Source organism: Rhipicephalus sanguineus, chromosome 3, assembly GCF_013339695.2.
Source record: "Rhipicephalus sanguineus isolate Rsan-2018 chromosome 3, BIME_Rsan_1.4, whole genome shotgun sequence".
NCBI lineage: Eukaryota > Metazoa > Arthropoda > Arachnida > Ixodida > Ixodidae > Rhipicephalus > Rhipicephalus sanguineus.
In genome coordinates this window covers 132,714,421-132,727,100 of record NC_051178.1, presented here as the reverse complement: position 1 = coordinate 132,727,100, position 12,680 = coordinate 132,714,421, and the positions used below count along the sequence as shown (strand labels likewise).

Genomic DNA, 12,680 nt, shown 5'->3' with positions numbered 1-12,680 from the left:
TGCAAATTGGCTGAAGGTGATTATCTCACTGTGTGTCATTGCGTGTCACTTAATTCCCCTCAGTATAATGCTGTAATGGTTTATAGTCTTTGGACATGAAAGAGAGTGCTAAGTAAGCAATTTTCAGAAGTATGCTTACAAAAAGGATGGCTTTAGTGCCTTATGATTTGTGTTGGGAACCAGGAAGAGGGCTATCTGGTCAGTTCATAGTTGCAAGCATACTTGTATCCCCTGTCACATGGGCACTTGAAAAACGAATCTTCCTGAAAAAGAGTTCTAGCCACAGACACACAGCAGGGAGCAATCGCCATTCTGGAAGAAGTCATTTTTTTGGAAGTGTCAGTTTCTTCTACAGCTGAAAAGGCATAGTCTCGAAAGTAGTGGGTGCCAGCAATTATCGTTTAGTGAAAAAAAATGAGTAAATATCTTTGCATTGACTTTACTCATCATAACAAGTAATTTTTGTGTCTCAAAAGGCTCAGTAAACCCAGTAATGCTCCTTTTCTATTGTACTCTTGTAAGCAGGTCAAACAGGTTGGGGATATTGCATGATGACGCTTACTGACGTATGCTCCATGAAGGAATGGTACTACACTATAACCTCATTATAACAAAGTCGCGTCTGACACGAAAATAACTTCGTTATATCTGAAAATTCGTTATAAACATACATTCATAACACTGTATCTATGACAAGACCATTTTTCATTTACTTCATTATAACCGATAATTCGTTATATTCGTGTTCGTTATATCGAGGTTTGAGTGTACATACGCAGTATTGTGAACATTTTTTAACCTGGTATTATTGAGTTGACCTGAAAAACATGTATTACAACAGTTTTTTTTTTCTTTCACCGGTTCTGTTTTGAAAGCTCATGCTACATTTTGAGTAATGCAAACATTTAAAAGATAGTCATCATGTGTCTGCTGCAGAACCCCCCTTTGGTGAATTTTAACTTTGTTAAAGACTGCTTACTTTAAAGCTTTTGCACAATTGGGTGACAGAGGTATCAGTTAAGTATGGACCGTACAGTACTCAGGGCACTGATGCCAAATTGTCATAGTGCAGGTAATACAGGTAACTACAACCATGCTTCCTTTAAGAATTACCTTAATTTTATCTATTGTCAATAAATTTAAATTCCAAACTTTGGTGCGTTGCACTAGAACACCAGGTGAGATTAAGTGTGGCACGCAAAAGAAGCTAAGTAGTGATTCTTCAGTGCATAAACGTATTATTACATAATAGCGCCGCACAAAGCTGAATCCGGAATTAGGCATGCCCATCAAACTGGTGGACACATGATTCGTCATATTGTTTGGAAATTAGTTACAAAGCAGTCCTCTTTTGTTATTGTGCAGGAAACATGGACATGTCGGATGCTGCAAGCAACAGTTCCAATGCATCCGAGAGCGACTCGGACTCTGGTGGATCATGCTCTGGATCCAGCTCCGCAATGCAGAGCCGGAAATCTGTGTCTGCTTCACCAAAGCTAGATTCCAGTAACCAGACAGCAAGGACAGGTAATCATGGCTGACATTATTTTCTTTGGGATACATGCGCGGTTACCTAACATGCTGTGTTCCCATGGGTTAGGCCGTCTGAAATAACTGGTGTATCAGCTGGGGCATGGCGGGGGAGGAATTACCGAGTGGTGTGGCATTTGAAATACAGTTGAAGCCAGTGCTGGTGTCTTGAACTGCAAATCGTAGAAAAAGATAAATGCTAAAGCATTAATCTAGGTTGCGACTGAAGTACTCCCCCCCCTCCCTCTTCTTCTAGGAGATGACGATGATGACAGAAATGGAAGTGAGTCTGGCAGCAATCAAGCGTCTAGCTCGGAGAGCGATAGCCAAAACTCGGACGCCGAGAGTGATGCTCCCAGTGCCCCTTCCCAACAGCGACGGGTCTCCGAGAGCTCTGCTCATGATGAAAGCTCTCGGGACGAGCGGCGGAAACGGCCCAGCAACTCACGACCCGCAAAGCAAGTCTGGGACGAAAACCCGGACATGTACGGCGTGCGTCGATCTGGTCGTTATCGCAAGGAGCCAGAGCGGTACACCATTGATGTAAGAACCTCACATTTTTGTCTGCAATGTGCAGGGTCTTATTTGACAACAACAAATGTATCATTAGGAGCTGGAGATCATTAAGCATTGTCCCTCTTGCCCATTCAAAGAATTATAAAGGAACTTCTGCCCTGAGTATGTCATGCACTGTTGGTTTTGTTATGTCTCGAAAATGTTTACTTGGTGGCATTTTTCTGTACAAAAGGTAAAGTCACAGTGAAGCTTCACAAAAGGCTGGAATGAGCCATTTTCTTTGCTGTCCTGTACTAACCTGCTAAATGACTACCTCCATTTGCAGGAATCTGAGGGTAGTGACACAAAAAAGGCATCCCGAAGCAATGCTGCACGATCCCGGAAAGCGTCAGTATACTTTCTTATTTTCCATTACAGTAGACTCTCGTTAAACAGAACCGTAAGGGACCAGGAAAGTATGTTCTGTTTAACAAGAGTTCCGTTTACTGAGAGATGAACAAGGGTGCAGAATTCAAGTATGAAACCAATCATATCTGAGGCAGCTGTTTCATTTAAGCAGCAATTCTGTTTAAAGGGACACTAAAGGCAAATAACAATTTATGTCAGAGTGAAAGCTCAATGTATGACAACGTCTAAAACGGCAATATTATCAACAGCAGTGCTCTACTTACCGAGAAATTAAGCTAAATGTGTCACACGATGAGCGCCACGAGCGGCACATTTTGGAAATGATACTCGTAATCAAACTAGCTGCAATAAAAAAAAGAACCTTCCGTGCATCGAGAGACGTAATAAAATGCTGCTTGTTCGTTTCTGTTTGATTCATGGAAGAAAAAGCCTCTTTGGCGTTGCCATGGGGAACGGCGCGTGTGGTTCAAAAGTTTTGTTTTCGCCGAACTGCGCTTCGCCCGGCTCCCTGCTTCGCTCACATGGTCGCGTCTCAGTGGTAGTTTCGGTAACGCGTATTGCCGCGTGTGCTTTGCACGCTCGGGAAAGTCGCTCTGACAGAAAGTTCGACAAAATGCCGCATGCATGTGATGTTGCCGGATGCCCGAATGGCGCACGCCGCCGCGCAGTAAAGGTGGGCAACGTTGGGCACGGCAGCAGGGACATGAGAAACACCGCTTTCAGGCGGGTGAAGTGCGCTAATGCGATGCGGACCACTAAAACGTGATTTTATTTCAAAATAAGCACTTCCTTGGCACAAAAATAGCACTACGAGGTTTCTGGACCGTTGTTTCAACAATCAACGTTGACTTAATATTTGCCTTTAGTGTCCCTTTAAGAGAGTTCTGTTTACTGAGAGTCTATTGTATTCTACCTTCCATTCTGTAATATAGTAACTTGTGTGTGAAACCTCGTGCTAAGTGATAATGCCATTACCTTGTGGTGAACATTGTCCATGACATCAGTATGACATCGTACTCCTTTACTTTGTCCCCTCTGCTCGGCCAACAGTTCGGCTGACTGGAGATCAAGTGGCAACAGTGATAGCGATGACAGTGATGCGGCGGTGCGACCTCGTAAAGCTGCTCCCAAGCGGGCACCTCCCCCAAAGCGGCAGCCCGCAGCATCGCAGCGGCGCCAGGCAAACCGTGTCACCTACCACAGCTCTGATGAGAGCTCCGACGAGCCGTCATCGGATGATGACAGTGACGACGATGGAAAGCGGCAAGGGACTCGGCGAGCTGCTAAGACAGTCAGGTGAGTTGTTAAGCAAGGGCAATACATGTCGCATGCGCGGACTTGACTGCCTCGTGTCCGTCTTCTTACCGAAGAATCTTGTTTAATCCAATCGGGGTGTTTGTACAACTTGGGCATGTGACCTGCACAGCTACAAGGAGCAGAGTGCGGAGGAGACTGGCTCGGATGACCTTGTGGAGGTAGAATATGATGAACAGGCAGCCGCTGCCGAGGCCTCCAACTCTGAGACAGTCGAGAGAGTAATTGACCATCGTGTGGGCAAAAAAGGAGGTGAGTTCAAGTTCTGTCAAAAGATTGTTTTGAAGAGATTAGGTACTGTAGCTCCAACATGTCTGATGGGGGGGCTTGGTTAATATTACTGTACTACGTTGATAGGCAATGCTTTGCAACATTGCGAATGTCACCATTACAGATCTATGTTTGAGAGAGTACTATGACCGCTGTAGTTGCTGCTAGAAAAAGTAGCTGCCAAATTATAGTTAACTGTAAGATGTTATTGTACTACATTTGGTGCTAAGAGTACTGTGACGGCTATAGTTCTTGTTCAGTGTTGTTTCCATTGGCCACACTTTCTTGTAGATTAACTGGATTTTTTAAACTATTTTAATTAGCAAGCGTCTTTGCAAAAAGGTGTGTCAATAAACACTTCAATTTACACCTTCACATTTCAGGCTGAGAAGTTAGCGCATAACCGTAGCCTCCATACAGAAGCACGAAACATGACACTTCATGAACAGACACTATGTCTCATTCATAACGAATTAATGTATCATGCAAAAGTCATTGCTATAGCGTGGTGTTGCAGATTTTGTAACTGTATTAGAAATGCTCTCGATTACACTCTGTTACGCATGGACACTTGTACTGTTCACACTGCATACAGTCATTTATAAAAACATTCCAGGTTCTTCGTGATGGCAAAATAGCTGCTTGGTTACCTCTTGCAGGTAAATTATGGGTAGATAATGTGCTGTTTGACACTGTTTGTGTGCTTAGGTTGACACAACTGAATTTTTATGCTCTCCTGTAGTCTGTTCCCTTGTTTGAAGACTTCGCATCTCTTCCAAGTCTGCACTGCCCCTGAACTGTCTCGTTTGAAGTTTAATTCCTGTGCGTCTTTAAAAAAGAAGAATCCGATCACATTTTTTCATACAGCCACGGGAGCCTCAACTACGGTGTATGCGGTGGAGGAATTTGGGGATCCGAATGCTGGTGCAGCCGAGCTGCCAGACGCCGAGAAGGAAACGCAGTACCTGATCAAATGGAAGGGCTGGTCGCACCTCCATAACACCTGGGAGAGCATGCAGACACTGCAGGAGCAGAAGGTCAAGGGCCTCAAGAAGCTGGAGAACTACATCAAGCGTGAGGACGAGCTTCGGAACTGGCAAGTCCGCCTTTCTCTTCTAGCCGTGTAGCGTAGTCTATGAAATTGTGGCTAATTCTAGTTCTGTCATCCTTTACATAAGCTGCCCCCTTATATATTGTGAATGGAGTATGTATCTACTACTTCCTGTTGAACCCAGGAAGCTGGTGACTTTAATCAAGCTGCTGGCTTAAAAAGCCAGAATTTTACCCACTGGCTACGTTATGCAAGAAATATGGTTCAGTTCAGTATCCGTTTAATCTTTCTGGAAATAACCGGTATGCTTGGCTGGTTGCTAAGTTTTTAGCAGCTAGCGAATTTCGAGCACAGTAATTAGAGTAATGCTGTAAGAACCAGGGCTTACCAGTGTGGTAGATACTTTGCCTCACGAGAATCGCTTTCCGTAGCTTCTGTGAGGGCACAGTCTCCTTTGAAAAAAGCTCACATCCCTCTCGTTTTTGCCCACTTTGCAGGCGTGACAATGCCAGCCCCGAAGACATTGAGTACTACGAGTGCCAGCAGGAGCTCTCCGAGGAGTTGCAGTTCAAGCACATGGAAGTGGAGAGGATTATTTGTGAGTGCCGACCACCCCCCCACGAAGGTGCCCCCATTTCCCCCCTCTCATTATCATTTGGATGCCATGCTTGCATGTTTATAGCCTCGCATGACGCGCATGTGGACCCCCTACGATAAGCAGTGCTTGCAAAAAATAAATGAATAAATAAATAAAAATTGTGTAAATGCAAGGAAGAGTGATGAGAACAAGCAGCTGTCACATGCTCAGATTCTTGCGTCAGTGGGGTTGTGCGGCTCTGCCTGCTTGCCAATGGTCGAATGGCACGTGTGCCTGTGCCTGTGCTCGTTTCAGCACTCGATGTAGGTGGTAGCGTTCGCATGAGAAGCATAAAAGAAGCATCGTGAAGCATGGATTTTGGATGACTTGGGTTGAGTGCAATGAGCAATGTCTTGTAGTGTACTTTTATTCACTTCGGACAAGCCTTAACTTCGACAAGTTCTAAAGCAAGAATTTATGTAAGTTTCAAGAGGCAGCGTAGGCTATGCAGTAGCAGTCTAGCGCAGTCATTGTGTGCTTACTTTTTTATACTGTTGTGAGACAGCAAACTTTTAAAGCATATTGAATTACACTCTCTCGGCTTGAGCTAGTCCCACATTGTCATGCTTGTGCTAAGCTCTGGCATTAGCATTCTGGAAAGCAGTCAATGTTAGAATGTGCTTTAGAAAGTCCTTGATCAAAGTTAAGGCCTGCTGCTAGCTTTGACCTCAGTGTTTGATTTTCAAGCATAATTTGAGAGAGACAAAAGTTTTTGATAACTACAGCTCTTGTGGGCACTCATTTTGTAAACACAAAATCAAGCACAAATTAAAGCATAAGAAGCATGAGCTAAATCTTATGATGCATGATTGACTTTTTTGAATTTGCCGTTATGAACCAAACCTAGATTATTAGCACATACATGCCACAGATAGTGGCCTTGCTTTGTTATTACAACACAGTACTTTCAGTATCATCTTTGGTGCTCATTTTACGAGCTTTAGGGATTGAGGTGTCTGCGTGTCATCAGATTAATTTGGCTGAATCTTGTAAGCATAAGGGAGTCCTATGTTATTTGAGCCTTCCATGAATGAATTACAAGTTCCTTCTACCTTAAAGTTGCCATGTGGGTGATCGTTTGGATATCCTGTAGTGCTTCAGACTGATTTCTACTTTAAGTGGTCATCAGCTATGTCCTTTATATATATTGTAAGCTATCAGGAGACTAGACTAAACATATTTCCTTTTCTTTGTGAGCTTGAAGGGCACAGGGTTACTGTATTAACGTCTTAGTCCTGGGTGTTGGTAGGTTATTTTCCTCCGTCTTGTCTCCACATATTCTTTGAGTACAAAATTTCACTCTTACCAGTCTTTCTTGTGAAAGATGAAGTTGTACTTCTGTTTCTGCTTCTATAAGTGCTAATAAATATAACGAGGATTCACATTCAGATACACAAGTTCATATGTTTATCTACCAACACATGTTTTATCATGATTAGAGCTTCCACAGGAGGACGTTTTAAAAGCTGTATTCTGCTGATCAGCAGTTAATTCTGAGGAAGTGACAAATCTGCATTAGTAGTGTTATAGCTCATGGTGGTGGATCAGGTGACTGGATTTCATTCGTAGGGTCTTCACTTACACCTTCGTTTTCTTATTTACTGCTTGCTTCTGGGAAGGCTTCAAATAGTCATCCTTATGCATGTAGCAGTTGTGATGCACTTTGTGTTCGTGCTGATTGGGCTGTCGCTTTTTGAAAGGGCTGCTTATATTCACAGCACATTCTTTCAACACATGATCGGCCGATGTTGATCTGTGTTGACTGCCATCAGCTAGGAACGTAGGTATTGCATATATTGCATATATTGCAAGGCTCACGAAGTGATGTTTGCGTTGTTTCAATCCCTGTGCCGTATCAGTGCACGAGGGAAATTCACACTTCAAGCAATGGCAAGTCCCAATCATTCTTTGAGGCTAAGAGCTGCAGATTGCGACAGTGCCTCGGAACTTGCTGTACAGCAGTATTTTCAGAAAAGCTGCAGTGTATATTGGAACCTAGACACAGCTTGCCCATTTTGCTGAAATTGGTTAAATAGTGCAAGGTCAGCATTCGTCACAGTTATCGTGTCTGCTGAGAACTCTTCAAGAATAGAAGCTCAAAAACAGCATCTCATAATAGGCAAGCACAGAGCACCTCGTGTGACCTGCCTGAAGCATCTGGTAGATGGCCGAATTTAGAAAACTAAATTGCTTTCTAGCTCTGGCATTGGTGCTGAAAATTGTTATAAGGCCATCACATTTACCCAAGCATGGCTGATTTCAGTGTGTGCTTCTAGCTGTGAGTGGTGTGGCAGCTGCTTGATTGCAGTAGTAGTGCAGATCTGGCAAGCATTGGGCATCTTGCAAAAGTCAGGCACACCGTTGTGCCAATGCTGGGATTCGTGTAAACATGCAATCATCATCCCTTTCCCGCCCCCTCTCATCCACCACCACCATCAATCAGCCTTCCTCCTTGATGCCCCTTTCCCGTTTTTGACTTTTGACTCGTGTGTGTGGAAGTGTAGACATTTGTTGCCTGGCTGGATTATGTCAGCATTTGAGGATTTCGTTCACGTCTTTCAGTGCTACTTGTAGCGGTTTGGATTATTGTGCCAGGCTTTGCATTTAAAGATGTGTTCCTTTTATTTACTTTTTTTCCCTCACTATAGCGAACTTGCACTGAAAAGGTGGCAAGTCTTGGTAGTCATCAGAATAGACTTGAAACTTAAACGATATGCAATCCTTGTGCATATTTAAACTAGGGATGCACAATTGATAAAATTTAAATATGAGAGTGTACCAGAATCCAGATAACTGTATTATGGAACAAGGCACATAACATTTAGAACGTGAGACCTTCGTTGCTTTTCGAGTACCAGTGCTTGTGTTGAGCAGACTGGTAGGCTGGATGAAAATTTGGCATTCAAATTCTTGTTTATTTTATTGACTGATCTGGACTGTGCCTCGGTGACATGCACTGGTGCGCGATGCCTGTGCAGAGTTCATAGACCTATGGTCGACAAGGTGCACTCGTATTGCAGTGTGCCTCATAGTAACTGGCTTGCGCTTGTCTTTTTGTTCTAGTTGAGTATATTAATTCGTGCTATTTTCTTTTGGATACATGCAGAAACAGTCGCTCCGTAGTTCGACACTTAATTGGCTTCATGATTCTAGGCTTTTGCCACTCACTACACTCAAAACTCTATAATACAAACATATATATGTACATAGTGAATTGTGGGATAGAACTGTGGAGCAAATATATACTTGTAATGAATATCTTGTATGTATAACAAAAATATTCGTGTGTTGTGACTTTTTATAAATAGCTCAACTGCGTATTAGTACTTAAGCTCTCTTCCTGACTGGTTAATGTGCACCAAGCCAGTCAGGTGCTGTAATTTCCAAACTACAGTCCATGTGCTAGGTTACAAAAGTAAATTATGACAAAAAGTTTGACTTAAATGTTGCATGTAAGGTGGAGCTTAATGAACAGCTCTTGTGAGCAAGGTAACAGCCATGTGCTCAGAAGTCCAGTGCAAATTATCACGTGCCTGATTGTTTTTTTTTTTTTTTGTTTTGTTTTTTTTTTTTTTTTTGTGAGGGCAGTTGGACTAGCGATACACGTTAAAAAGCAGCCCTGCCTTATGCACAACCATCAATTTCTAATGCGAATCCACGCAGCTTAGATAGTTAATGTCAAGAAAAATAAAGCTAGCATTCAAAAGGACACTGAAGTGCGACACTAAATCACTCTGGACTTAGAAAGTATAATTTCACCAACATAACTTCATTATTAGAAGAGAAAATCGAGGTAGAAGTGTGATTTTGAAATTTTGCACTGTTACTGCAGCACCTGTATGTCAATGCGACCTTCCATATTTCAAAGCGCTCTTCTTTAAATTTTGGCAATTTTGACTCTGTAACATTTCCTGAATCTTGCTCTATAAACTCTCTGGCTCCCGTAGAACATGGTGTAATTCGTATAAGTTGATAAAGGATTACGTAGGCCATAGCAGACACCATCAAATCTTTCGATGCCATGGCAAGTAGTATTTTCTTACTTGCACCTTCCCATGGAAGGAGTTGTGCTTTTCATTTCGTGAAAGGGTAATTTACTAGCACGAGAAAAATTTTCGTTAGCCTCCCTTTAAGATGACCATAGTCCACAGTCTGTAGTTTGGAAACTTCAGCATTTAGGACTTGTGAAAGCGGCTTTGGAATCCATGGCTTTCTTTCTCCTTGTTTTTTTTTCGTGTTTCCTTTAAGCAGCACATGCCCCGGCGAAAAGTGGTGAGGCTGAGCAGATGGACTACCTGTGCAAGTGGGATGGCCTGCCCTACTCTGATTGCACCTGGGAGGACGGTAACCTGATCAAGCGCAAGTTCCAACACGTCATTGACCAGTATCACGCTCGCCAGAAATCACAGAAAATACCCAGTAAAGTGTGCAAGGTGAGTGCAGGGGTTTGCCTTTTGTTTGGTCCATGTAGAATTGTGTCTCCTTGGTGTGGGGCAGCATGATTTCAGAGCACTGGCTTTATTATATGTACTGGCTGAATTATTATTTGCTAGCTGCACCCATACACAAGTGGGTGTTGAAATGTTACAGTAAGAGAGTTGACATATGCGTTGTACGTTCTCTGATGGGAGGCGATGTTATACTATTTCAATATCTGTCCGTTTTTTCTTGTATGCTGGAACATACGTCACAGTGTTTCTTTGAGTTCAAACGTGCTTTTCTGTAGTCTCCTCCTGAACCTTGCTAATTTTTTAGCCATTGCTGACAGGCTGAGCTCGCTTAGGTGCTCAAGTACTATCAGTAGCCTTTGCAATGTTTTGATACATGTTGGACGTTACAACACTAGTTTTTAAAATGTTTTAACAGTACAAAGAGCATCCTCAGTTGTTGGTGCTTGTGCAGTGAAACCTCATTAGTACATTGCTGCTTTAGACATACTAACAGTTGAAATGTAGATGCAATGAGTCACTGACCGAGTCTTCACAGTACCTAATGTACTCGCTGACTGCCTAAACCGTAGTGGCTCCTCTTATGCCTGCTGGTTAGTGTGTACCATGATCAGTTTTTGTTGCATAAATGTAAACTGCATTCCTCAACTCTCAATGTGGCCAACGCCACAATGTCACACCAAAGGTTTATCGTTTTTTTGATAAGTGCAGAGACAGGTTGACTGACGATTAAAACTTCACCATGAGTGTGGCAATGCCTTCATTCATAAGCATCGAAAAAGCATAATGACATGATAGCGGCCACTGACAGACGTGCCAGTATGACCTATTATCAACAACCCTATCATGATAAGCATCTTCAGTTGTCGACTGCACTGGTGGCATGTTGCTGTCGACGCTGTTGTAAACGTACTGCACACCCAAATACCACGCCACGATTTGATGCAACCTCCTTACACAGGACCTCTAGCGTGCCATGGAGATGCACAGTGTGAATCGCTTGTGGAAACAAAAGCTACATTGACCCAACAAAATATTCACTGCACCCGTGCGCATTTGGCTGCTGTTCACATTCCCTCAGCAAATGCACATATACAGTGGGGATGGAAAGAAACGCGAACAGTGCAGCATCTACATTCTCTGCTCTTTCGCATTTATTTGCAAGCGGTTGTAGCCTGGATGGTAATAAAAAAAAAAGCCGCTAGAGTCATCCATGATACAATCAAGAACCATTCTAGCATCTTGTTATTGCCACAAAGATCAGAGCATGATGAAAACAGCGCGCTGTTCGCGTTTCCTTCCATCCCCCCTGTATACATTGCAGCAAGTGCATAGCAGTAGAGCTGTTAGCCTATTTATTAGGCGATGTGCTGCACACAACTAGCTAGGGATGATCGACTCAACGTAGCAGCAGTTATTGGATTTCAAGTGAAGCAGCGCCAGCTTTTGCTCTGCAGAAAATTGTCATGCAGGGCACAAGTGGCCATGCCACTCTTCCAGAATGCAAAGCACTGTGCACATTCTGTGGCATAGTTTGACTCCATGGCACCAATGTTGTGCGCTATTGCTGGAATTTTTTTTGTGCTTTGGTAAAGAGAAAGGAAAGATATCTTAGGACATCATTTACTGTGGTACTGCACCTATCCTTTTGTTGAAAGCAGTGATGAAAGTCAGGAGATGCAAATTTGTACTTGATCGTTACCGCATGCCACTGTTTAGTGTGTAATTGTTCCGTGTTTCCTGCACGTACATATTGACGAGGTTACTGTAGGTGCTTTCCGAAACATATAGAGTTCCTGACTCTCTCTCAAAGCATTGCCTTTGAGATCGGGATTTGCTACTCTGAGGAAGCCATCGCTGGGGTGTGGATGCATGCGCTGGATGTTGGTGCTAGATGTTACTGTTTGTTGACAGCTGAAAACACTTGCAGGTGCTGAAGGTGCGCCCAAAGTTTTCCCCACTGAAGACCCAGCCATCGTACATTGGCGGACCCCAGAAACTTGAACTCAGAGACTACCAGTTAGAAGGCTTGAACTGGCTGGCGAACTCATGGTGCAAGTGAGTCGTCAACATTTTTCTCATTTTTGCACACTTTTATGTTATAGCATACTTGGAGCTGACCAACATGACTTTCATGAAAAGCATTGTATGGAATGCAGCAGCTGATAAAGCAATTATGCAAACATGATGCTCGATGACCGCTGTTGGCTCCTGTGGTCACTGGTCAAAAGTGTGGTGTAGGTAATACTATTGACCCGCCACGGTGGTCTAGTGGTTATGTTGCTCGACCGCTGGCCTGAAGGTCGCGGGATTGAATCCCAGCCATAGCGGCCACATTTTCAATGGAGGCAAAAATGGCTGAGGTCCATTTACTTAGATTTAATGCATGTTAAAGAACCCCCAGGTGGTCGAAATTTCCGGAGCCCTCCACAACAGTGTCCCTCATAATCATACCGTGGTTCTGGGACGTTAAACTCCAACAATTATTGTTCTTATGATTAATACT

The 12,680-nt window shown here is 43.3% G+C and overlaps 1 protein-coding gene across 2 annotated transcripts in view; it reads left to right on the top strand.

Annotated features, from left to right (window-relative positions):
• LOC119387165 (chromodomain-helicase-DNA-binding protein 1) overlaps nucleotides 1-12,680 on the top strand; it is a 54,932-nt gene that overhangs the window by 10,429 nt on the left and 31,823 nt on the right. For both annotated transcript variants that reach the window (XM_049413391.1, XM_037654475.2), the window contains exons 2-10: nucleotides 1,366-1,527; nucleotides 1,787-2,073; nucleotides 2,372-2,433; nucleotides 3,505-3,750; nucleotides 3,881-4,020; nucleotides 4,906-5,134; nucleotides 5,587-5,687; nucleotides 9,978-10,159; nucleotides 12,105-12,232. In XM_049413391.1, the coding sequence (XP_049269348.1) occupies nucleotides 1,371-1,527; nucleotides 1,787-2,073; nucleotides 2,372-2,433; nucleotides 3,505-3,750; nucleotides 3,881-4,020; nucleotides 4,906-5,134; nucleotides 5,587-5,687; nucleotides 9,978-10,159; nucleotides 12,105-12,232 (1,532 nt within the window). In that variant the 5' untranslated portion in view covers nucleotides 1,366-1,370. The remainder of the gene's footprint in view (nucleotides 1-1,365; nucleotides 1,528-1,786; nucleotides 2,074-2,371; nucleotides 2,434-3,504; nucleotides 3,751-3,880; nucleotides 4,021-4,905; nucleotides 5,135-5,586; nucleotides 5,688-9,977; nucleotides 10,160-12,104; nucleotides 12,233-12,680) is intronic.